Source organism: Pseudophryne corroboree, chromosome 12 (genome assembly GCF_028390025.1).
Source record: "Pseudophryne corroboree isolate aPseCor3 chromosome 12, aPseCor3.hap2, whole genome shotgun sequence".
NCBI classification, from domain to species: domain Eukaryota; kingdom Metazoa; phylum Chordata; class Amphibia; order Anura; family Myobatrachidae; genus Pseudophryne; species Pseudophryne corroboree.
In genome coordinates, this window is record NC_086455.1 from 37629844 (window position 1) to 37656739 (window position 26896).

The following is a 26896-nucleotide window of genomic DNA, read 5'->3' on the forward strand; positions in this document are numbered from 1 at the left end:
GCCATCCATTCCGGTGTCGACTCCCTAGGGGGTGACATTACCATCATCGGCAATTGCTCTGCCTCCACACCAACATCGTCCTCATACATGTCGACACACACGTACCGACACACAGCAGCCACACAGGGAATGCTCTAATCGAAGACAGGACCCCCTAGCCCTTTGGGGAGACAGAGGGAGAGTTTGCCAGCACACACCAAAAGCGCTATAAATGTATATAAACAACCCTAGAAGGTGTTGTTTACTATATATGCGCTCTTAATATATAAATATCGCCAATTTATGCCCCCCTTCTCTTTGTTACCCTGTTTCTGTAGTGCAGTGCAGGGGAGAGACCTGGGAGCCTTCCTCACCAGCGGAGCTGAGCAAGAAAATGGCGCTGAGTGCTGAGGAGAATAAGCTCCGCCCCTTTTTCGGCGGGCTTTTCCCCGGTTTTTAAGAAACTGGCCTGGGTTAAAATACATACATATAGCCTTAATGGCTATATGTGATGTATTTATTTTGCCACTAAAGGTAATTATATTGCTGCCCAGGGCGCCCCCAGCAGCGCCCTGCACCCTCCGTGACTGAGTCAGTGAGCCGTGTGACAACAATGGCGCACAGCTGCCGTGCTGTGCGCTACCTTCAAGAAGACTGAGGAGTCTTCTGCCGCCTGCTTTCCGGACCTCCGTTCTGCCGTCTCTTCAGCGTCTGTAAGGGTGATCGGCGGCGCGGCTCCGGGACGAACCCCAGGCTGACCTGTGTTCCGACTCCCTCTGGAGCTAAGTGTCCAGTAGCCTAAGACTCCAATCCATCCTGCACGCAGGTGAGTTGGAAATCTCTCCCCTAAGTCCCTCGATGCAGTGATCCTGTTGCCAGCAGGAATCACTGAGATTGAAACCTAAAAAAAAACTTTTCTAAACAGCTCTTTAGGAGAGCCACCTAGATTGCACCCTCTCGGACGGGCACAAAAACCTAACTGAGGCTTGGAGGAGGGTCATAGGGGGAGGAGCCAGTACGCACCATGTGACCTAAAAGCTTTTTTAGATGTGCCCTGTCTCCTGCGGAGCCCGCTATTCCCCATGGTCCTGACGGAGTCCCAGCATCCACTAGGACGTTAGAGAAAATAAGATTTTACTCACCGGTAAATCTATTTCTCGTAGTCCGTAGTGGATGCTGGGCACCCATCCCAAGTGCGGATTGTCTGCAATACTTGTACATAGTTATTGTTACAAAAATCGGGTTTTGTTGTGAGCCATCTCTTCAGAGGCTCCAATTGTTATCATACTGTTAACCGGGGTTCCTATCACGTGTTATATGGTGTGATTGGTGTGGCTGGTATGAGTCTTACCCGGGATTCAAAATCCTTCCTTATTGTGTCAGCTCTTCCGGGCACAGTTCCTAACTGAGGCTTGGAGGAGGGTCATAGGGGGAGGAGCCAGTGCACACCAGATAGTCCTAAATCTTTCTTTAGAGTGCCCAGTCTCCTGCGGAGCCCGTCTATTCCCCATGGTCCTTACGGAGTCCCCAGCATCCACTACGGACTACGAGAAATAGATTTACCGGTGAGTAAAATCTTATTTTCTAAATTTCTCAAAAATAAATTTTTGGCCTAGGGGTGCTGTGAAAAAAATTCTGATATTCTAGGGCGCCGTGATTCAAAAAAGTTTGGAAACCACTGGGCCTTAGCTCATCTTTGTTTAGAGATCCTACAGTCTACAACTACGGTGCTTCCTCCCAATTCCTCACTATTATCAGTTTGTCCGACCCCATCTCTTTACCCCTACCTTTATGCTACTGGTACCCTCCTAATTCCTCATGCACCGTATAGAAATTACATCTTTCTTTTTGTGTTTCTCCAGTTGTTTACATTATTTACACTCTTGAAAAACCAATAAAAATATGATATAAAATGTAATCTAATACAACAAGGACAGTTACAGATCACAGGTAAGTCTCAGTGGGACATAGAAAATGGACTGATGGCTTATAAAGCAGAAATGAGCTGATGAGGTGACTGCTCGGAGGGACATCTTTACCCATTACTTGTCTGGGTGGTGTAAGGCAGAGGTTCTCTACCTCATTACTGAAGGCACCCTTATGGTCCAGGTCTTAAGGATAGCTATGTTTGGGCATAGGTGACTAAGGGGTCTATTTATTAAGCCTTGGATGGAGATAAAGTACCAGCCAATCACTGTCTAAGTGCCATTTCACAGGCTGGGTTTGAAAAATGACAGAAGCTGATTGGTTGGTGCCTTATCTCCACCCAAGGCTTAGTAAATAGAGCCCTTAATTAGTACCTCAGTTAATTTGGTTTAACCATCTGTGCACAGCTATGGTTCACCTTAAAACCTGGACTGTTGGGGTGCCTTGTAGACCGCGTTGGGGAACCTCTGATCTAGGGAAAGATTGTACAATATACGTTGGTGCTAGAAAGCTTCTGAACGTTTTTTGTTTTTTTAACTTTCTGAAATTATGCATAAATCGGACCTGTAATGTGCTGAGATCTATATCTAAGTCACTGGTAAAATACATCTGTCTCTTTGAGTGCCAGGTGTTCATCATTGTAGGCCAAATTTTTTTTTAAGTGAGCTTTAAGTCTTGGTCTGCTGCAAAATCTACTCATTCCTGACTCGAGCCTCCAAAAGTAAGTGTCAAGATCAAGGCAGTCCCTCCAGCTCTCTGTCAGGCTCAGGACACGCTCCTTTCTCAGACCCCCACATCATAAACTATTGTTTCAGTGAATGACGCAACTGCATGTGCCACGCTTAGGCATTCCTTAATCGTGTCTAGCCAATTCCTTGTACAGTCCTGGGTGCCACCAAAAAATAGCCTCCTGTGGCCCCTGTGCCAAGTGTTGCTGACCCTTGATCCAAGTCATAAAATAGATGAAAAATAAATAAATAAGAATTTACTTACCGATAATTCTATTTCTCGTAGTCCGTAGTGGATGCTGGGAACTCCGTAAGGACCATGGGGGATAGCGGCTCCGCAGGAGACTGGGCACAAAAGTAAAGCTTTAGGACTACCTGGTGTGCACTGGCTCCTCCCCCTATGACCCTCCTCCAAGCCTCAGTTAGGATACTGTGCCCGGACGAGCGTACACAATAAGGAAGGATAGATGAATCCCGGGTAAGACTCATACCAGCCACACCAATCACACCGTACAACTTGTGATCTGAACCCAGTTAACAGCATGATAACAGAGGAGCCTCTGGATAGATGGCTCACAGCAACAATAACCCGATTTAGTTAACAATAACTATGTACAAGTATTGCAGACAATCCGCACTTGGGATGGGTGCCCAGCATCCACTACGGACTACGAGAAATAGAATTATCGGTAAGTAAATTCTTATTTTCTCTGACGTCCTAGTGGATGCTGGGAACTCCGTAAGGACCATGGGGATTATACCAAAGATCCCAAACGGGCGGGAGAGTGCGGATGACTCTGCAGCACCGAATGAGAGAACTCCAGGTCCTCCTCAGCCAGGGTATCAATTTTGTAGAATTTTGCAAACGTGTTTGCCCCTGACCAAGTAGCTGCTCGGCAAAGTTGTAAAGCCGAGACCCCTCGGGCAGCCGCCCAAGATGAGCCCACCTTCCTTGTGGAATGGGCTTTTACAGATTTTGGCTGTGGCAGGCCTACCACACTGACTCCAGCCATCCTAGAAACATATATTTTCAGGGCCCTGACTATGTCCAACAACTTGGAGTCCTCCAAGTCACTAGTAGCCGCAGGTACCACAATAGGTTGGTTCAGATGAAACGCTGAAAACCACCTTAGGGAGAAAATGAGGACGAGTCCTCAATTCCGCCCTGTCTGAATGGAAAATCAGATAAGGGCTTTTACAGGATAAAGCCGCCACTTCTGACACGCGCCTGGCCGAGGCCAGGGCCAACAGCATGACCACTTTCCATGTGAGATATTTTAACTCCACAGATTCAAGTGGTTCAAACCATTGTGACTTTAGGAACCCCAAAACTACATTGAGATCCCAAGGAGCCACTGGAGGCACAAAAAGGAGGCTGTATATGCAGTACCCCTTTTACAACCGTCTGAACTTCAGGAACTGAAGCTAGTTCTTTCTGGAAGAAAATTGACAGGGCCGAAATTTGAACCTTAATGGACCCCAATTTTAGGCCCATAGACACTCCTGTTTGCAGGAAATGCAGGAATCGACCTAGTTGAAATTCCTCCATCGGGGCCTTACTGGCCTCGCACCACGCAACATATTTTCGCCAAATGCGGTGATAATGCTTTGCGGTTACATCCTTCCTGGCTTTGATCAGGATAGGGATGACTTCATCCGGAATGCCTTTTTCCTTCAGGATCCGGCGTTCAACCGCCCTGCCGTCAAACGCAGCCGCGGTAAGTCTTGGAATAGACAGGGTCCTTGCTGGAGCAGGTCCCTTCTTAGAGGTAGAGGCCACGGGTCCTCCGTGAGCATCTCTTGAAGTTCCGGGTACCAAGTCATTCTTGGCCAATCCGGAGCCACGAGTATATTCTTACTCCCCTCCGTCTTATAATTCTCAGTACTTTTGGTAAGAGAGGAAGAGGAGGGAACACATACACTGACTGGTACACCCACGGTGTTACCAGCGCGTCCACAGCTATTGCCTGAGGGTCCCTTGACCTGGCGCAATACCTGTCCAATTTTTTGTTTAGGCGGGACGCCATCATGTCCACCTTTTGGTTTTTCCCAACGGTTTACAATCATGTGGAAAACTTCTGCTGAGGAAGTCTGTTTCCCAGTTGTTCACTCCCGGAATGAACACTGCTGATAATGCTATCCCATGATTTTCCGCCCAGCGAAAAATCCTTGCAGCTTCTGACATTTCCCTCCTGCTTCTTGTGCCGCCCTGTCTGTCTACGTGGGCGACTGCCGTGATGTTGTCCGACTGGATCAGCACCGGCTGACCTTAAAGCAGAGGTTTCGCTTGGCTTAGGGCATTGTAAATGGCCCTTAGCTCCAAGATATTTATGTGAAGTGATGTCTCCAGGCTTGACCACAAGCCCTGGAAATTTCTTCCCTGTGTGACTGCTCCCCAGCCTCGCAGGCTGGCATCCGTGGTCACCAGGACCCAGTCCTGAATGCCGAATCTGCGCCCTCTAGAAGATGAGCACTCTGCAACCACCACAGAAGAGACACCCTTGTCTTTGGTGACAGGGTTATCCGCTGATGCATCTGAAGATGCGATCCGGACCATTTTTCCAGCAGGTCCCACTGGAAAATTCTTGCGTGGAATCTGCCGAATGGAATTGCTTCGTAGGAAGCCACCATTTTTCCCAGGACCCTTGTGCACTGATGCACTGACACTTGGCCTGGTTTTAGGAGGTTTCTGACTAGTTCGGATAACTCCCTGGCTTTTTCCTCCTGGAGAAACACCTTTTTCTGGACTGTGTCCAGGATCATCCTTAGGAATAGAAGACTTGTCGTCGGGATCAGCTGCGATTTTGGAATATTAAGAATCCAACCGTGCTGCCGCAACACTACTTGAGATAGTGCTACCCCGACTACCAACTGTTCCCTGGATCTTGCCCTTATCCGGAGATCGTCCAAGTAAGGGATAATTAAAACTCCCTTCCTTCGAAGGAGTATCATCATTTCGGCCATTACTTTGGTTTGTCCACGGCACCCCGGGTCTTTACCAAACGGCAGCTTCTGAAACTGATAGTGACAGTTCTGTACCACAAACCTGAGGTACCCTTGGTGAGAAGGGTAAATTGGGACATGGAGATAAGCATCCTTGATGTCCAGAGACACCATATAATCCCCTTCTTCCAGGTTTGCAATCACCTCTCTGAGTGACTCCATCTTGAATTTGAACCTTTGTATGTAAGTGTTCAAGGATTTCAGATTTAAATTAGGTCTCACCGAGCCGTCCGGCTTCGGTACCACAAACAGCGAGGAATAATACCCCTTTCCCTGTTGTAGGAGGGGTACCTTGATTATCACCTGCTGGGAATACAGCTTGTGAATGGCTTCCAATACTGCCTCCCTGTCTGAGGGAGACGTCGGTAAAGCAGACTTTAGAAAACAGCGAGGGGGAGACGTCTCGAATTCCAATTTGTACCCCTGAGATACCACCTGAAGGATCCAGGGGTCCACCTGTGAGTGAGCCCCACTGCACGCTGAAATTATTGAGACGGGCACCCACCGTGCCTGAGTCCGCTTGTAAGGCCCCAGCGTCATGCTGAGGACTTGGCAGAAACGGGAGAGGGCTTCTGTTCCTGGGAACTGGCTGTTTTCTGCAGCCTTTTTCCTCTCCCTCTGCCACGGGGCAGAAATGAGGAGCCTTTTGCCCGCTTGCCCTTATGGGGCCCAAAGAACTGCGCCTGATAATACGGCGTCTTCTTATGTTGAGAGGCTACCTGGGGTAAAAATGTGGATTTACCAGCCGTTGCCGTGGCCACCAGGTCTGTTAGACCTACCCCAAATAACTCTTCCCTTTTTATAAGGCGATACTTCCATATGCCTTTTGGAATCAGCATCACCTGACCACTGTCTTGTCCATAACCCTCTCTGGCAGAAATGGACAGCGCACTTACTCTTGATGCCAGTCGGCAAATATCCCTCTGTGCATCACGCATATATAGAACTGAATCTTTAGTCAGTAATATACTGTCCCTATCTAGGGTATCAATATTGTCAGTCAGGGAATCCGACCAAGCCACCCCAGCACTGCACATCCAGGCTGAGACGATTGCTGGTCGTAGTATCACACCTGTGTGAGTGTATATACATTTTACTGCTTTCTGTCAGCAGGTTCCTTAAGGGCGGCCGTGCCTTTAGACAAGCGTGTGAGCGCTTTATTCACCCTAGTGGGTGTTTCCCAACGTGCCCTATCCTCTGGCGGGAAGGGGTATGATGCTAATAACTTTTTAGGAATTAACAGTTTTTATCGGGGGAAACTCACACACTTTATTTAATTCCTCAGATGCAGGAAAAACTACAGGCAGTTTTTTCTCACCCAACCTAATACCCTTTTTAGTGGTACTGGTATTATCAGAAATGTGTAAAAACGTTTTCCATAGCCTCAATCATGTAACGTGTGGCCCTACTGGAAGTCACATTCGTCTCTTAATCGTCGACACTGGAGTCAGTATCCGTGTCGGCGTCTGTATCTGCCATCTACGGTAACAGGCGTTTTAGAGCCCCTGATGGCTTTTGAGACCCCTGGACAGGCACAGGCTGAGTCGCCGGCTGTCTCATGTCATCAATCTTTTGTAAAGAGCTGACACTGTCACATATTCCTTCCATAAGCTCAACCACTCAGGTGTCGACTCCCTAGGGGGTGACAACTCCATTACAGGCCATTGCTCCGTCTCCACACCATTTTCCTCCTCAAACATGTCGACACAACGTACCGACACACAGCACACACACAGGGAATGCTCTGATAGAGGACAGGACCCCACTAGCCCTTTGGGGAGACAGAGGGAGAGTATGCCAGCACACACCAGAGCGCTATATATATATATATATATATACAGGGATAACCTTATATAAGTTTTTCCCCTTATAGCTGCTGTTTTATTAATACTGCGCCTAATTAGTGCCCCCCTCTCTTTTTTAACCCTTTTCTGTAGTGTAGTAACTGCAGGGGAGAGCCAGGGAGCTTCCCTCCAACGGAGCTGTGAGAGAAAATGGCGCCAGTGTGCTGAGGAGATAGGCTCCGCCCCCTTCTCGGCGGCCTTTTCTGCCGCTTTTGGTGAGTTCTGGCAGGGGTTAAAATACATCCATATAGCCCTGGGGGTTATATGTGGTGTATTTATGCCAGCCAAGGTGTTTTACATTGCTGCTCAGGGCGCCCCCCCCCTAGCGCCCTGCACCCTCAGTGACCGGAGTGTGAAGTGTGCCTGAGTAACAATGGCGCACAGCTGCAGTGCTGTGCGCTACCTTGTTGAAGACTGATGTCTTCTGCCGCCGATTTTTCCGGACCTCTTCTCGCTTCTGGCTCTGTAAGGGGGCCGGCGGCGCGGCTCTGGGACCGAGCTCCGAGGCTGGGCCTGTGTTCGGTCCCTCTGGAGCTAATGGTGTCCAGTAGCCTAAGAAGCCCAATCCACTCTGCACGCAGGTGAGTTCGCTTCTTCTCCCCTTAGTCCCTCGATGCAGTGAGCCTGTTGCCAGCAGGTCTCACTGAAAATAAAAAACCTAAAACTAAACTTTCACTAAGAAGCTCAGGAGAGCCCCTAGTGTGCACCCTTCTCGGCCGGGCACAAAAATCTAACTGAGGCTTGGAGGAGGGTCATAGGGGGAGGAGCCAGTGCACACCAGGTAGTCCTAAAGCTTTACTTTTGTGCCCAGTCTCCTGCGGAGCCGCTATCCCCCATGGTCCTTACGGAGTTCCCAGCATCCACTAGGACGTCAGAGAAAACTAAAAAATTGCATAATCACAAAATAATATACTTTTTCATTAATTTATTGATTAGACAAGTTTGTGGACATCTAGGATTCAGCCTGCCCCCCCAGCAGCAATGACTTAAATCAAACTTTTATGGTAACTGTTGGTTTGTCCCAGACTTCATCCGGGAAGACCCACCTTCTTCTCAGTTTCTTTTCTCAGATGGAAACCATTATCTGCTCCGTTAGAATCTGCTGGTACAGGTCATATTTCATTGTTATAGAAACGATGGCATGTCATCCTGGTCATGTGGCAGTAAAACAGTCCTAAACCATGATCCTGCCGCCACCCTGTGTCATGTTTGGGATGAAGTCCTTGTGTTGGAGTCCAAAAGTTCTACTTTAGACTCCATGTTTAAGGATTCACAAACTTTCTAGCACCATTGTACTTTATAAGTTTACATGTATAATTCATGTATATTTGACTGATTTTACAATTCTAACTTAACTTACTTATCGCATTTATTTTGAATGCATCATTTGATCTGATTTATAACAAATATATCTGCTTGCAACAACAGTACTTGTTTTTGGGTTTTTTGTATTCCAATAATACTTATCTTCTAAACTTTTTGAAAGATTCCGTTGTCCAAGTTCTTCATGACCAGCCGTGGAAGAGTTCAAGACAGACAATATCCACTATGGCCGGATAAGGTGTGTAATACATATATCATGGGAAATAAGTCGCGTATTGCCCAGCATTCTGCAATATAGAGATTATGCAAACTCGTAATGAATCATGAACCTGTGTTTTTTCTTTTTTCTTACCTTGATATCCTCCATGGCAACAGCCTAGATATAGTCCTCATGTAGACATTTACTCTGCAGTACTATTGCAGTTTTATTCAGATTTTAATGCAAGTTATTTCATACTGATCCAATATTGTATTTATGGGAGTGAGTCCACGTTCCTTCCTTGATGCTCTGTCATTAGGAAGGGAGGGTGTTGGACTATAACAGAACCCAAGTGGGTTCGGAGGCAGATAGAAAATAACCAGCACTAGACAACAAATTCAGTAGATGGACCCAGCGGGGAAGGTTCTCTACATGATCATCTCAATAACTTCGGGAAAGAACGGAGCTCCACTCTGTGCTCATGAAAAATGGCAGGCAATGGCCAGTTATTTTTGGCATCAGATAGCCCATAACAAAATTGTGAGTGTTCTTTAAAAAGCTAAAATGCTAAAAATACATCTTGCTTTTAGTTTGTGACCGGAGAATAGTTTTTGTAGTGCATGCACATACCAGCTCTTACTAGTGTATGTGCAACGGTCATGTTCATTCTCAGTTCTACTTTATCTTGTATGTAGAATATTAATGCATTTTCTTTTTGTTTTAAGATAACCACCCTTGGATTTACACTGGCTGACAGAGCAGATGGACCGTTTCAACTTGAAATTGATTTCATTGGGTTGTGCAAGGATCAATCACATACAGAGGAGTTTGCTTATGAATCATACAAGAGCACACCTATATAAAAGTTTTCACTGTTTTTATATTAGAACTATGGTCATTCACTTTAATAGAATACACTTGTGGGATTACATGCGTACTCATAATATATTTGCCACCTTCCAAACTTTACAAGATCAAATAAAGATAAAGCAGAAAATCGCAGCTGAAACTTCACGGAATCCTTTTTCTGTAATAGTTTGAATTTAGAATATCTGCTTCGTTTTTCCTTTAGTCCAGAGTTGGTGCAGAGGAGGAGTATGGAATTTAGATTTTCTTGGTCAACCCACTTTCCACAGAATTTATGCTGCAGGTTCCAGTGGGACCATCTAAGTCTGGTGATGTACCTATGCAACCAACACCATTCAATGGGGCAGATGTATTAACCTGGAGAAGGCATAAGGAAGTGATAAACCAGTGATATGTGCATGGTGATAAAGACACCAGCCAATCAGCTCCAATATGTAAATTAAGTTAGGAGCTGATTGGCTGCTGCCTTTATCACCTTGCACATATCACTGGTTTATCACTTCCTTATGCCTTCTCCAGGTTTGTACATCTGCCCCAGAGGTTGTAATATGTGCAGAAACTTTTAGGAGGTTTCCACATGCGTACATTAATGCTGCATTCACACCGCAAATGCCGGGTCCTACCCGGTAAGACAAACGTGTACTTACCGGGTGGGATCCGGCATTTGCGCTCCGTTGCAGGCTTCCCGACCCGGCAATATACCGGGTCGGTTGCCATGACAACGGAGGCCGCAGCGGGGGTGGAGGCGGCGTCGGGAGATGAGCTCATCTCCAGCGCCGCCTCTCCCTATCTTGTGAATGGGAACCGTGTCGCATCGACACGGCTCCCATTCACACCGCACCTGACCCGGTAATCAACCCGGGTAAAACCCTTCTTTTTTACCGGGTTGATTTACCGGGTCAGGCGACCCGCTAAATCGCCCAGTGTGCTTTCACATCGCACACTGACCCGGTTCGACACGGCAATATGCCGTGTCGGTACCGGGTTATTTGTGCGATGTGAAAGGGGTATAACTGAACTGTGGACACAATTTCCAGGTGTCCACAGCTGTACAGAAGTAGCTAGTCTTCAGATTGGCATTGGACAGCTGCATTTGATCGCTGAAAACAATCATATGCACACAATTTGATAGGAAGAGTACTTCCATTAAATCAGGAACATCGATAGATTGAAAACCATCGGCTTCTGATGTCCATACCTACTACAATATCTGACCCCTGCGCTTGCTGTAATGATTTGGGCTCAATTTTTTTTGTACCAGAGTCATATCCAACTGTAAAGGACCTATGCTGTGCACACACTTACTGGTAGTTTTATCTTAAGGTAAGTGAGTAAAAATAAGATTTTACTTACCGGTAAATCTATTTCTCGTAGTCCGTAGTGGATGCTGGGGACTCCGTAAGGACCATGGGGAATAGACGGGCTCCGCAGGAGACAGGGCACTTTAAGAAAGAATTAGGAATACTGGTGTGCACTGGCTCCTCCCTCTATGTCCCTCCTCCAGACCTCAGTTAAGGAAACTGTGCCCAGAAGAGCTGACAGTACAAGGAAAGGATTTTGGAATCCAGGGTAAGACTCATACCAGCCACACCAATCACACCGTATAACTCGTGATAAACTTACCCAGTTAACAGTATGCACAAGAACAGAGCACCAGATAAACCTGATGCAACCATAACATAACCCTTATTTAAGCAATAACTATATACAAGTATTGCAGAAGAAGTCCGCACTTGGGACGGGCGCCCAGCATCCACTACGGACTACGAGAAATAGATTGACCGGTAAGTAAAATCTTATTTTCTCTAACGTCCTAGTGGATGCTGGGGACTCCGTAAGGACCATGGGGATTATACAAAAGCTCCCAAACGGGCGGGAGAGTGCGGATGACTCTGCAGCACCGAATGAGCAAACACAAGGTCCTCCTCAGCCAGGGTATCAAACTTGTAGAACTTTGCAAAAGTGTTTGAACCCGACCAAGTAGCTACTCGGCAAAGCTGTAATGCAGAGACCCCTCGGGCAGCCGCCCAAGAAGAGCCCACCTTCCTTGTGGAATGCATACAGGATAAACAGCGACTCAGTTTTCCTGACTACAGCCGTTCTGGCTACGTAAACCTTCAATGCCCCGACTACATCTAGTAACTTGGAATCCTCCAAGTCACGAGTAGCCGCAGGCACCACAATAGGTTGGTTCAACTGAAAAGATGACACCACTTTTGAAAGAAATTGCGGACGAGTCCGTAATTCTGCCCTGTCCATATGGAAAACCAGATAGGGGCTTTTATGTGACAAAGCCGCCAATTCTGACACACGCCTAGCCGAAGCTAAGGCCAATAGCATGACCACCTTCCACGTGAGATATTTTAACTCCACGGTTTTAAGTGGCTCAAACCAGTGTGATTTCAGGAAACTCAACACGTTAAGATCCCAAGGTGCCACTGGTGGCACAAAAGGGGGCTGAATATGCAGCACTCCCTTTACAAACGTCTGAACTTCAGGAAGAGAAGCCAGTTCCTTTTGAAAGAAAATGGATAGGGCTGAAATCTGGACCTTAATGGACCCCAATTTTAAGCCCAAAGTCACTCCCGACTGTAGGAAGTGAAGGAAACGGCCCAGCTGGAATTCCTCTGTAGGGGCATTCCTGGCCTCACACCAAGCAACATATTTTCGCCATATACGGTTATAATGTTTAGCCGTCACGTCCTTCCTAGCCTTTATTAGCGTAGGAATAACCTCATCCGGAATGCCTTTTTCTGCTAGGATCCGGCGTTCAACCGCCATGCCGTCAAACGCAGCCGTGGTAAGTCTTGGAACAGACAGAGCCTCTGTTGCAACAGATCCTGTCTGAGAGGCAGAGGCCATGGGTCCTCTGTGAGCATTTCTTGTAGTTCCGGATACCAAGTCCTTCTTGGCCAATCCGGAACAATGAGTATTGTTCTCACTCCTCTTTTTCTTACGATTCTCAGCACCTTGGGTATGAGAGGAAGAGGAAGAAACACATAAACCGACTGAAACACCCACGGTGTCACTAGTGCGTCCACAGCTATCGCCTGAGGGTCTCTTGACCTGGCGCAATACATTTGTAGCTTTTTGTTGAGGCGGGATGCCATCATGTCCACCTGTGGCAGTTCCCATCGATTTGTAATCTGTGTGAAGACTTCTTCATGATTTCCCATTCTCCCGGGCGGAGGTCGTGCCTGCTGAGGAAGTCTGCTTCCCAGTTGTCCACTCCCGGAATGAACACTGCTGACAGTACTTGCACGTGATTCTCCGCCCAGCGAAGAATTCTGGTGGCTTCCGCCATCGCCACCCTGCTCCTTGTGCCGCCTTGGCGGTTTACATGAGCCACTGCGGTGATGTTGTCTGACTGAATCAGCACCGGTTGGTTGCGAAGCAGAGGTTCCGCTTGACTTAGGGCGTTGTATATGGCCCTTAGTTCCAGGATATTGATGTGCAGACAAGTCTCCTGACTTGACCACAAACCCTGGAAAATTCTTCTCTGTGTGACTGCCCCCCACCCTCGGAGGCTTGCATCCGTGGTCACCAGGACCCAGTCCTGAATGCCAAACCTGCGACCCTCGAGAAAGAGAGCACTCTGCAGCCACCACAGAAGAGACACCCTGGCCCTGGGGGATAGGGTGATCAGCTGATGCATCTGAAGATGCGATCCGGACCACTTGTCCAACAGATCCCACTGAAAGGTCCTCGCATGGAACCTGCCGAAGGGAATGGCCTCGTATGACGCCACCATCTTTCCCTGGACTCGCGTGCAGTGATGCACAGACACCTGTTTTGGTTTTAAGAGGTCTCTGACCAGAGTTACGAGCTCCTGAGCTTCTCCGTCGGGAGAAAAACCTTCTTCTGGTCTGTGTCCAGAATCATGCCCAGGAAGGGCAGACGCGTCATAGGAATCAGCTGCGACTTTGGAATATTCAGAATCCAGCCGTGCTGTTGCAACACTTCCCGAGAGTGTGCTACGCTGATCAGCAACTGCTCTCTGGACCTCGCCTTTATGAGGAGATCGTCCAAGTATGGGATAATTGTGACTTCTTGCTTTCGCAGGAGCACCATCATTTCTGCCATTACCTTGGTAAATATTCTCGGTGCCGTGGACAGACCAAATGGCAACGTCTAGAATTGGTAATGACAGTCCTGTACCACTAATCGGAGGTACTCCTGATGAGTTGGATAAATGGGGACATGCAGGTAAGCATCCTTTATGTCCAGAGACACTATAAAACCCCCCTCTTCCAGGCTTGCAATGACCGCTCTGAGCGATTCCATCTTGAACTTGAACCGTTTCAGGTAACTGTTCAGGGATTTTAAATTCAATATGGGTCTGACCGAACCGTCTGGTTTCGGTACCACAAACATTGTGGAATAGTAACCCCTTCCCTGTTGAAGGAGGGGAACCTTTATCACCACCTGCTGGAGATATAATTTGTGAATTGCCGCTAACACTATTTTCCTCTCTATGGGGGAAGCTGGCAGGGCCGATTTGAGGTAACGGTGAGGGGGCATCACTTCGAATTCCAGCTTGTATCCCTGAGATACAATCTGTATAGCCCAGGGATCAACCCGTGAGCGAACCCACTGGTGGCTGAAATTTCGGAGACGCGCCCCCACCGATCCTGGCTCCACCTGTGGAGCCCCAGCGTCATGCGGTGGATTTAGTGGAAGCCGAGGAGGATTTCTGTTCCTGGGAACAGAAAGGACGCACCTCGGACTCTCTTGCCTCTTTGTGATCGAAAGGACTGCATTTGGTAATAAGGTGCTTTCTTAGGTTGTGAGGGAATATATGGCAAAAAATTTGACTTCCCAGCCGTAGCTGTGGAAACAAGGTCCGAGAGACCGTCCTCAAACAATTCCTCACCCTTGTAAGGTAAAACCTCCATGTGCCTTTTTGAGTCGGCATCACCTATCCATTGCAGAGTCCACAGGACCCTTCTGGCAGAAATCGACATTGCATTTATTCTAGAGCCCAGTAGGCTAATGTCTCTCTGGGCATCTCTCATATATAGGACCGCGTCTTTTATATGCCCCAGGGTCAGTAATAATAGGATTTTGGTACTTACCAGGTAAATCCTTTTCTTTGAATCCATAGGGGGCACTGGAGTACTCTTGGGATATGGACGGCGTAGCAGAAACAAAGGCACTGAATATTTAAATTTAGAACTCTCCACCCCTCCATATCCCAGAGTACCTCAGTGTACGACCTCAGTGTTTTTACTGAGCGAACTACTATAGAGAGGTTGACAATGGAGAATTCCTATAACATAACGGACAACAACAAAGTTGACCCATAACGTTACTGTCAACTAAACAGTTGACACCATAACCGATAGACCTTTATAATTTGAACCAATCGGTGAAAATGTGTTACCATAAGCTCCTTTGAGCTTAATACAAACCAGGTAAAATGTGTTACCCTAAGCTCCTGTGAGCTTAACACAACCCAGGTAAAACTGCTCTGGGTGGGCGTCCAGTGCCCCCTATGGATTCAAAGAAAAGGATTTACCTGGTAAGTACCAAAATCCTATTTTCTTTTTCATCCACTAGGGGTCACTGGAGTACTCTTGGGACGTACCAAAGCTTCCCTTGTGGGCGGGAGAGCTGTTTGACACTTGTAACAGTAGGCAGCCAAAGCTAGATGCTGATGCCGCAACCGTTTAATAACGTGTAAACGCGCACAAACGTGTGCACTGAAGGCTATGTAGCCGCTCCACGACCAGCTGGTCCTGACATTCCCACAGAACCTGTGGAATGAGCTATTACTGACGAAGGCGACTGTAATTTAGCCTTCAAGTAAGCCTGACTTGTAGTCATTTTGATCCAACTGGATAATGTCTGCTGAGAAAACTGGCTAACCCCAGTTGGCCGCATTATAGAGAACAAACAACGTATCCGTATTACGTACTGTAGATGTTCGGGACATATAGACGCGTAATGCGTGTACCACATTCAGAATTCTAGAATGTGCTGTCAACACCGGAACCACTATTGGTTTATTGATGTGAAGAATAAGAAATCGGAATTCGTCCGAAGTTCTGCTTTGACATGAGAAAACTCAAATACGGTGGCTTGGAATACAAGGCACCCAAATATGAAAACAAAACCCTTGCCGAAGCTAAGGCTAGAAGAAAACGTTTTCCAAGTGAGAAACTTAATCCCCATTTGTTGTAAGGGTTCAAAATATGAAAACTGTAAGAAATCTGAACCCAGCCTCAAGTCGCATGGCGCTGTAGGTGGGATAAATGGAGGCTGCATTTGATGACACCTTGTAGAAAAGGTGTGTACCGACGCAATAGAGTCAAACGTCTTTGAAAATAACTTGACCACACAGATACCTGCACCCTCAGTGCAGATAAACTCAGTTCTCCATCTCACCCCGTCTGTAAAACAACAGAATACGGGTAACTTGAAAGATGATGTCGAAAACTTCCGAGCTTCACACCCACCTATATAGGCACACCAAATTTTGTAATAATGAGCTGCCGTAAGCGGCTTCCTAGCTCGTAACATGGTTGGTATAATACTGTAATGCCCTATTTCTTTTCTTAAGAGGGCGGTCTGAACCCCCACCCCGTCAACCGCAGCACATAGGTAAATAAGGGTAACAGAACGGTCCCTGTTGTAACAGGTTGGACGTATTATGAGCGGGCCAAGATCGTGTGCAAGTATACCTTGGAGATTCGAGAAGCAAGCTCTCCGAAACCCATGAGATATCACTAGTATGACTGTGACGAACTGTCTTATGATCCGTTTTAGCAACGGAGAGAGCAGCGGAAAATGGTGGAGCCAGATACACGAGGCTGTATGACCACACGAATGTGAGAAACTCCACCGCCACTGCCCTTGTGATCTGTCGTTCTGTACACATACTGAGCGTTTGAAATTGTGGCGAGATGCCCTCATGTATACCTGAGGGTAACCCCACCTGTGGATTCACATATGAAACACCTCTGGATTTAATGCCCAGTTTTCAGGATATAAATCCCGACGGGTGAGATCATCTGTCTAACAGATGTCCACTCGCGGAATGAACCCCGTTGACATCACATAATGGTGTTCTGGGCAATTGAGGATTCGAGCTACCTGCCGCATTGCCATGCGGCTTCTTGGTTCTCCCTGGCTGTTGTGTATGCAACTGCCGTTGCGTTGTCTGACTGCACTTGGTCAGAGTGAAAGCGAAGCATGTAGTGCATTGTAAATTGCACGGAGTTTCAGGACATTTATCGACAGCAATCTGTCGTGATCCGTTTTAGAACCCCTGTCGCTGATCTTTTTTAACTACAACTCCTGAACCTCTGAGACTCTCGTCCAGAGTATATACACCCTCGCCCCTCTGTGGGAAACGCGAGTGAAGCCCGGCGAACTAAAGCGCTTTGAAAACACATCATTATTCCTAACAGGCGAATACACCAATGTACCGCTAGTGTGCGTGGCTTTTGCACTAATTACTAGATGTACATTTGTTCTTGCTGGTGTAGTAGGTAAATGTCTTTGATTTACCGTATTTATAATCTTACCTAGGAATTGACGTCGTTTAGACGGAATTAGATGCGATTGTTTTTGAACTTGACCTGCCACCGCAGTATACATTAGTAGCGCAAGTTAGAGGAACTCTGTTGAGACAGAGTTCTTATGAGCAGATCGTCTAAGTATGGAACGATTGTCACTGGCAGGGCTCTGAGATGAGCTATCCTCACCAACATCACTTTGGTAAATACCCGAGGCGTTGACAAGAAGCCAAATGGTAGAACCTGAAATGGTTAATGGTTGTGGCGTTTTGCAAACGCTAGAACCTGTAATGACCAAACCGGAATGGGTAAATACGCATTGTGAAGATCAAGTGCAATTATGCAATTTTGTGGCTCCAAATATGCAAATACTAACCGCAGAAAAACCATTTTCAAACTGCAGTAAGTGACTTGCTGATTGAGACTGCGACGGAGCTGTCTGGTTTTGTTACCCCAAACAGAGGGGAATAAGTAACCCTGACTCTGTTGGTGTACTATGCCTGGAAATAAAAACAGCTGAAACCAGCAGAGACTAAATGGCAACCTGCCAAACCGTTCGACAGAGGCAGTCTTGTCCTTTAATCTGTAAATAGCGGAGACATCCATGAGTTGATGTCTGGAAACCCCGCAAATGTAACGTGTAAAGACGCGCTTCCACAATTGGAAAATGGAGATGGCCTAATAGGTCGTCAAGCCACTGGCTTGTTGACTGTAGCGTCCTGTCGTTACAAGGCGTGACTGTTTTTGTACCACCGCCTTGAAAAAAACTGAAGTCTAAAGGGATTAAACGCCGGCACAAGTATTTCCGTTTTGATACTGGATGCGGTAATGTCTGAATATCAAATTTAGGACCAAACAAGCTCTGGCCTTGTCGTGCTGAAACTAGCGACGATGAAAAGTGAGAATCGAAGTAACCGGCGTTAGCAGAAGCTTTACAGATATACTCTGCAGCTTCTCATTAACAGTGATCGTCATTGTTTCCATACATAGTCTAGTGACCCAAATGTATCTTGGGTCTTTATAATGTTTGACACAGACGCATTTACCAATGGCGGATCGCGTCATTTTGGAAACGATTAAATAGTGGTTAGAGTCTACTCAGTCTCTGTAAAAATGGAGACATTGACTCACTGGGATTTAGCAATGTATGGTTGTCAAAAACCCCGCACTATCTGAGTGCTGGACTAATGTACCCTTCTCACTCGTAGTTATCGCTGTGAGATTTGACATAGAATCGTGCATTAAATTATAAGACCAGTTAAATAAACACCCTGGTACCCAAAGGGAAATTGGCCCTTTGGAAAGACTGTCCTTCGTTAGAGCTGGCGGAGTAACTTCCGAGACTCCGATGTTACCGCTCCTTTAATTTGAATTGCCAATGCTTAACATAGGATCTTTAAAATTATTTTTAGTCTGCGCTAGAGCCTTACTCGCTATGCAGACAGACACCACAATAGGCAACGGACAGACACTTGCACGACTTATTGAAGTTATGTGTCATATATATATTTTTATTGCTGAAAAGCATATTAAGCCCAGCCGTAGGCAGGCATCAAAAAATTATATGAAACTCATGGTTGTTCCTCTCCACGGAAATCTTTAGTAAAAGGCGAAAGATTTATTCGATCTGAAGACAAACCAGAGTATTCTTTATGTGAAAAGCAGTTCACATGGGCAGCCTATATGAAACCCGAACCAAATTCCCACTAACACCCCTGCGCCTCTGGTGGCTTAGAGATGTAGGGCAGGAATGTTCCAGAATTACAAACTGGAAAACAACAGGAAGCATGGTTAAAATGGCCCCTTTGCCATGCTGACCCTGATAATCACAGAACAAGTTACAATTGTTTCCGTGTTAATATAGCCTATTATACAGTGATAAATCACAGGCAGGGTACAACACATGCTCTATGAATATAATTACAGACATTAATATAGGCTCAATAGCCTATTATACAGCAATAATATAGGCTCACTAGCCTATTATACAGTGATAATAACAGACATTAATATATAGGCTGAATAACCTATTATACAGTGATAATCACAAACATTAATATAGGCTCAATAGCCTATTATACCGTGATAATCACAGACAGTAATATAGGCTCAATAGCCTATTATACAGTGAAACTCACAGGACAGGTTACAATACATTATAAATACCTGTCACATATATATAGCTGCATATACACTGTGCTGCTGTTCATATAGGTATTTTACATACCCTTGCCGCTGTGATCCGCCAGATTCCACCGCCCCTCTTCCCCCCTGTGTCTCTGCGGGAAGCCCAGGAAGACTTGCAGGGAGGCCTTCTTGCAGCCTCTTAGCGCTGGCACTGATCTGCGGGTGGATGGTGCTGGGCGGCCGGACGGAGCGGCGGCCCGGTTATCACCGTCTTAGTGCTGAGAACTGAGGGAGCGTCTGCGGCCGTATGGCGCTGGGCGGCCGGACGTAGCGGCTGGGACGGGCGGACGTAGCGCTGTATGGAGCTTGCAGACGTAGCGGCTGTGGCGGGCGGATGAGCGGCGGAAGCGGCATATTAAAACCAACATAGCGGGGCGGCAGCCTGCGCTGACCGCCCCGTTCCCCAGCCTACCTTGCTTGTATCCCTGATCATGGCTGCGACGGGGCTTCTTATGTGTAAGCTCCGTCCAGCTCTCCAGTGATCTTAGTCATGGCTGCGACGGGCTTCTTATGTGTAAGCTCCGTCCAGCTCTCCAGTCATGGCTGCGACGGGGCTTCTATGTGTAAGCTCCGTCCAGCTCTTCAGTCATGGCTGCGACGGGGCTTCTATGTATAAGCTCCGTCCAGCTGTTGCAGGAGCAGTGGGCTGCCTGTGGCTGTGAGGGTGCTCTTTGTGAGGACCGACACGCCATGCGCTGCCCGTGCAGCGGCACTATCCCGGACCCATGTTTTTCCTGAAACTGGGAAGGGATGTGCTTTTGAAAAAAGTAAAAAATAAAAAGTAAAAATGAAAAAATAAGATTTTACTTACCGATAAATCTATTTCTCGTAGTCCGTAGTGGATGCTGGGACTCCGTAAGGACCATGGGGAATAGCGGCTCCGCAGGAGACAGGGCACAAAATAAAAGCTTGAGATATCAGGTGGTGTGCACTGGCTCCTCCCCCTATGACCCTCCTCCAAGCCAGTTAGGATACTGTGCCCGGACGAGCGTACATAATAAGGAAGGATATTGAATCCCGGGTAAGACTCATACCAGCCACACCAATCACACCGTACAACTCGTGATCTGAACCCAGTTAACAGTATGATAAATTTAAAGGAGCCTCTGAAAAGATGGCTCAACAATAATAACCCGAATTTTTTGTAACAATAACTATATACAAGTATTGCAGACAATCCGCACTAGGGATGGGCGCCCAGCATCCACTACGGACTACGAGTAATAGATTTATCGGTAAGTAAAATCTTATTTTCTCTAACGTCCTAAGTGGATGCTGGGACTCCGTAAGGACCATGGGGATTATACCAAAGCTCCCAAACGGGCGGGAGAGTGCGGATGACTCTGCAGCACCGAATGAGAGAACTCCAGGTCCTCCTCAGCCAGGGTATCAAATTTGTAGAATTTAGCAAACGTGTTTGCCCCTGACCAAGTAGCTGCTCGGCAAAGTTGTAAAGCCGAGACCCCTCGGGCAGCCGCCCAAGATGAGCCCACTTTCCTTGTGGAATGGGCTTTTACTGATTTTGGCTGTGGCAATCCTGCCACGGAATGTGCAAGCTGAATTGTACTACAAATCCAACGAGCAATCGTCTGCTTTGAAGCAGGAGCACCCAGCTTGTTGGGTGCATACAGGATAAACAGCGAGTCAGTTTTCCTGACTCCAGCCGTCCTGGAAACATATTTTCAAGGCCCTGACAACGTCCAGCAACTTAGAGTCCTCTAAGTCCCTAGTAGCCGCAGGTACCACAATAGGTTGGTTCATGTGAAATGCAGAAACCGCCTTAGGTAGAAATTGAGGACGAGTCCTCAATTCCGCCCTGTCAGAATGAAAATTTAGGTAAGGGCTTTTACATGATAAAGCCGCCAATTCTGACACACGCCTAGCTGAAGCCAAGGCCAACAGCATCGACACCTTCCACGTGAGATATTTTAAATCTACCGTAGACAATGGTTCAAACCAGTGTGATTTTAGAAATCTCAACACAACATTGAGACCCCAAGGTGCCACTGGAGGCACAAAAGGAGGCTGTATGTGCAGCACCCCTTTCACAAATGTCTGAACTTCAGGTACTGAAGCCAGTTCTTTCTGGAAGAATATCGACAGGGCCGAAATTTGAACCTTAATGGACCCTAATTTTAGGCCCATAGACAGTCCTGTTTGCAGGAAATGCAAGAAACGACCCAGTTGAAATTCCTGTGTAGGGGCCTTCTTGGCCTCACACCACGCAACATATTTACGCCAAATGCGGTGATAATGTTTTGCGGTTACTTCCTTTCTGGCTTTTACCAGAGTAGGGATGACTTCTTCTGGAATGCCCTTGTCCTTCAGGATCCGGCGTTCAACCGCCATGCCGTCAAACGCAGCCGCGGTAAGTCTTGGAACAGACAAGGCCCCTGCAGTAGCAGGTCCTGTCTTAGAGGTAGAGGCCACGGTTCGTCCGTGAGCATCTCTTGAAGTTCCGGGTACCAAGACCTTCTTGGCCAATCCGGAACCACGAGTATAGTTCTTACTCCTCTCCTTCTTATGATTCTCAATACTTTCGGTATGAGGGGCAGAGGAGGGAATACATACACTGACTGGTACACCCACGGCGTTACCAGAGCGTCCACTGCTATTGCCTGAGGGTCCCTTGACCTGGCGCAATATCTGTCCAGTTTTTTGTTTAGACGTGACGCCATCATGTCCACCTTTGGTCTTTCCCAACGGTTTACAATTTGGTGGAAGACTTCTGGGTGAAGTCCCCACTCTCCCGGGTGAAGGTCGTGTCTGCTGAGGAAGTCTGCTTCCCAGTTGTCCACTCCCGGAATGAACACTGCTGACAGTGCTATCACATGATTTTCCGCCCAGCGAAGAATCCTTGCAGTTTCTGCCATTGCCCTCCTGCTTCTCGTGCCGCCCTGTCTGTTTATGTGGGCGACTGACGTGATGTTGTCCGACTGGATCAACACCGCCTGACCCTGAAGCAGAGGTTTTGCTTGAATTAAGGCATTGTAAATGGCCCTTAGTTCTAGGATGTTTATATGAAGAGATGTTTCCATGCTTGACCACAAGCCCTGGAAATTCCTTCCCTGTGTGACTGCTCCCCAGCCTCTCAGGCTGGCATCCGTGGTTACCAGGATCCAATCCTGAATGCCAAATCTGCGGCCCTCTAGTAGATGAGCCCTCTGAAGCCACCACAGGAGAGACACCCTTGTCCTTGGCGACAGGGTTATCCGTTGATGCATCTGAAGATGCGATCCGGACCATTTTCCCAGTAGATCCCACTGAAAAGTTCTTGCATGGAATCTTCCGAATGGAATCGCTTCGTAAGAAGCCACCATTTTTCCCAGGACCCTTGTGCACTGATACCTGTCCTGGTTTTAGGAGGTTCCTGACTAGCTCGGATAACTCCCTGGCCTTCTCCTCCGGGAGAAACACCTTCTTCTGGACTGTATCCAGAATCATTCCTAAGAACAGTAGACGTGTCGTTGGAATCAGCTGCGATTTTGGAATATTTAGAATCCATCCGTGCTGACTTAGCACTACCTGAGATAGTGCCACTCCGACTTCTAACTGTTCCTTGGTTCTTGCCCTTATCAGGAGATCGTCCAAGTAAGGGATAATTAAGATGCCTTTTCTTCGTAGAAGAATCATCATTTCGGCCATTACCTTGGTAAAGACCCGAGGCGCCGTGGACAATTTAAACGGCAGCGTCTGAAACTGATAATGACAGTTTTGTACTACAAACCTGAGGTACCCTTGGTGAGAAGGATATATTGGGACGTGGAGATAAGCATCCTTGATGTCCAGCGACACCATATAGTCCCCCTCTTCCAGGTTCGCTATCACCGCTCTGAGTGACTCCATCTTGAATTTGAACCTTTTTATGTAAGTGTTCAAAGATTTTAGATTTAATATTGGTCTCACCGAGCCGTCCGGCTTCGGTACCACAAATAGTGTGGAATAATACCCCTTCCCCTGTTGTAAGAGGGGTACCTTGATTATCACCTGCTGGGAGTACAGCTTGTGAATGGCTTCCAGAACTGCCTCCCTGTCGGAGGGAGACTTTGGTAAAGCAGACTTCAGGAACCGATGAGGAGGAAACGCCTCGAATTCCAGTTTGTACCCCTGTGATACTACCTGTAGAATCCAGGGATCCACTTGCGAGTGAGCCCACTTGCGCGTTGAAATTCTTGAGACGGGCCCCCACCGTGTCTGAGTCTGCTTGTAAAGCCCCAGCGTCATGCTGAAGACTTGGCAGAAGCAGGGGAGGGCTTCTGCTCCTGGGAAGCAGCTGCATGGTGCTGCCTTTTTCCTCTTCCTCTGCCCTTGGGCAGAAAAGAGTGACCTTTTGCTCGCTTGTACTTATGGGAACGAAAGGACTGAGTTTGAAAAGACTGTGTCTTTTTCTGTTGATGTGAAGTAACCTGGGGTAAAAAGGTGGATTTTCCAGCCGTTGCCACCAGGTCTGTTAGACCAGCCCCAAATAACTCCTCCCCCTTATACGGCAATACTTCCATGTGCCGTTTGGAATCTGCGTCCCCTGACCACTGTCTGGTCCATAATGCTCTTCTGGCAGAGATGGACATTGCGCTTACTCTTGATGCCAGGGTACAAATATCCCTCTGCGCATCACGCATATATAGCAATGCATCCTTTAAATGTTCTATAGTTAACAGAATATTGTCCCTATCCAGGGTATCAATATTCTCAGTCAGGGAATCCGCCCATGCGACTCCAGCACTGCACATCCAGGCTGATGCGATTGCTGGTCGCAGTATAACACCAGTATGTGTGTATATACTTTTCAGGATATTTTCCAGCCTCCTATCAGCTGGTTCTTTGAGGGTGGCCGTATCAGGGGACGGTAACGCTACTTGTTTAGATAAACGTGTGAGCGCCTTATCTACCCTAGGGGGTGTTTCCCACCGTGCCCTAACCTCTGGCGGGAAAGGGTATAGTGCTAATAACTTATTAGAAATTAGCTGTTTTTTATCGGGGGAAACCCACGCTTTATCACACACCTCATTTATTTCCTCAGACTCAGGAAAAACGATTGGCAGTTTTTTCACACCCCACATAATACCCGCCTTTGAGGTATTTGTAGTGTCAGAAAGGTTCAATGCCTCTTTCATTGCCGTGATCATGTAACGTGTGGCCCTACTGGACATTACGTTTGTCTCGTCACCGTCGACACTAGATTCAGTATCTGTATCCGTGTCGACCCACTGAGGTAGCGGCCGTTTTAGGGCCCCTGAGGGTGTCTGAGACGCCTGAACAGGCACTAATTGATTTGCCGGCTTTCTCATGTCGTCAACAGTTTTTTGTAAATTGCTGACATTATCACTTAATTGCTTAAACACAATCATCCAGTCAGGTGTCGACTCCCTAGGGGGTGACATCACTAACACAGGCAACTGCTCCGCCTCCACCTCATTTTCCTCCTCATACATGTCGACACACGCGTACCGACACACAGCACACACACCGGGAATGCTCTGATAGAGGACAGGACCCTACTTAGCCCTTTGGAGAGACAGAGGGAGAGTCTGCCAGCACACACCCAGCGCTATATATATACAGGGATAACCTTATATAAGTGTTAATCCCTTATAGCTGCTGTTAATCTAGTTATTTGCTGCCAAAATGCCCCCCCTTCTCTTTTTTACCCTGAATCAGATGCAGTACTGCAGGGGAGAATCAGGGAGCCGTCCTTCCAGCGGAGCTGTGAGGGAATAATGGCGCCAGTGTGCTGAGGAGATAGGCCCCGCCCCTTCACGACGTCCTTAACTCCCGCTTTTTTGTGTAAAATGGCAGGGGGAAAAATACATCCATATAGCCCTGGAGCTATATGTGATGTATTCCTTTTGCCAGCTAAGGTATATGTGTGTTATATTGCGTCTCAGGGCGCTCCCCCCCAGCGCCCTGCACCCTCAGTGACCGGAGTGTGAAGTGTGCTGAGAGCAATGGCGCACAGCTGCGGTGCTGTGCGCTACCTTAGTCTTGAAGACAGGATGTCTTCTGCCGCCGCTTTCACCGGACCTTCGTCTCTTCTGGCTCTGTAAGGGGGACGGCGGCGCGGCTCCGGTGACCCATCCAGGCTGAACCTGTGATCGTCCCTCTGGAGCTAACGTCCAGTAGCCTAAGAAGCCCAATCCACTCTGCACTCAGGTGAGTTCGCTTCTTCTCCCCTTAGTCCCACGATGCAGTGAGCCTGTTGCCAGCAGGACTCACTGAAAATAAAAAAACCTAACTAAACTTTTATTCTAAGCAGCTCTGGAGAGCTACCTAGTTTGCACCCTTCTCGGCCGGGCACAAAAATCTAACTGGCTTGGAGGAGGGTCATAGGGGGAGGAGCCAGTGAACACCACCTGATATCTCAAGCTTTTATTTTGTGCCCTGTCTCCTGCGGAGCCGCTATTCCCCATGGTCCTTACGGAGTCCCAGCATCCACTTAGGACGTTAGAGAAATTAATAAAATCTTCCACAAAGTGTGGGAACTCCCACAAGCCGATGTTAGTGCTTTGAGCACAGAAAAAACACTGAGGTCGTACATTGAGGTACTCTGGGATATGGAGGGGTGGAGAGTTCTAAATTTAAATATTCAGTGCCTTTGTTTCTGCTACGCCGTCCATATCCCAAGAGTACTCCAGTGACCCCTAGTGGATGAAAAAGAAATAGTATCCTTGTCCAAGGTATCAAGTTCCTCAGATAAAGTATCTGTCCATGCTGCTACAGCACTACACATCCAGGCCGACGCAATTGCCGGCCTTAGTAGGGTACCTGAATATATAAATGGACTTCAGGATACCTTCCTGCTTTCTATCCGCAGGATCTTTTAGGGTGGCCGTATCCTGTGACGGCAGGGCTAGCTTCTTAGATAAGTGTGTCAAAGCTTTGTCTACCCTAGGGGAGGATTCCCAGCGTAACCTGTCCGTTGGCGGGAAAGGATACGCCATAAGCAACCGTTTGGAAATCTGCATTTTTCTATCTGGAGATTCCCAAGCTTTTTCACATAACTCATTTAACTCATGTGAAGGGGGAAGTCACCTCATGCCTTTTTTCCCCAAACATATAAACCCTCTTGTCAGGGACTGGGGTTTCCTCTGTGATGTGCAACACATCCTTCATTGCTATAATCATGTAGCGGATGGCTTTAGCCATTTTAGGCTGCAACTTTGCATCATCGCCATCGACACTGGAGTCAGAATCTGTGTCAACAATTTGGGATAGTGGGCGCTTCTGAGACCCTGACGGCCTCTGCGCTGTAGGAGCAGGCATGGGTTGAGACCCTGACTGTCCCAAGGCTTCAGCTTTATCCAACCTTTTATGCAAGGAATT

The 26896-nt window shown here is 47.4% G+C and overlaps 1 protein-coding gene and 1 non-coding gene across 2 annotated transcripts in view; one reads left to right on the forward strand and one right to left on the reverse strand.

Annotated features, from left to right (window-relative positions):
• NDUFAF1 (NADH:ubiquinone oxidoreductase complex assembly factor 1) overlaps positions 1–10011 on the forward strand; it is a 42775-nt gene extending 32764 nt beyond the window's left edge. The window contains exons 4-5 of the mRNA XM_063947346.1: positions 8967–9041; positions 9728–10011. Of these exons, the coding sequence (XP_063803416.1) occupies positions 8967–9041; positions 9728–9865 (213 nt within the window). The 3' untranslated portion in view covers positions 9866–10011. The remainder of the gene's footprint in view (positions 1–8966; positions 9042–9727) is intronic.
• An 8910-nt stretch (positions 10012–18921) lies between these two features.
• On the reverse strand, positions 18922–19036 carry LOC134981568 (U5 spliceosomal RNA). The gene has a single exon (XR_010190696.1). It is a non-coding gene; the product is annotated as a U5 spliceosomal RNA (small nuclear RNA).
• Between the last annotated feature and the right edge of the window lie 7860 nt (positions 19037–26896).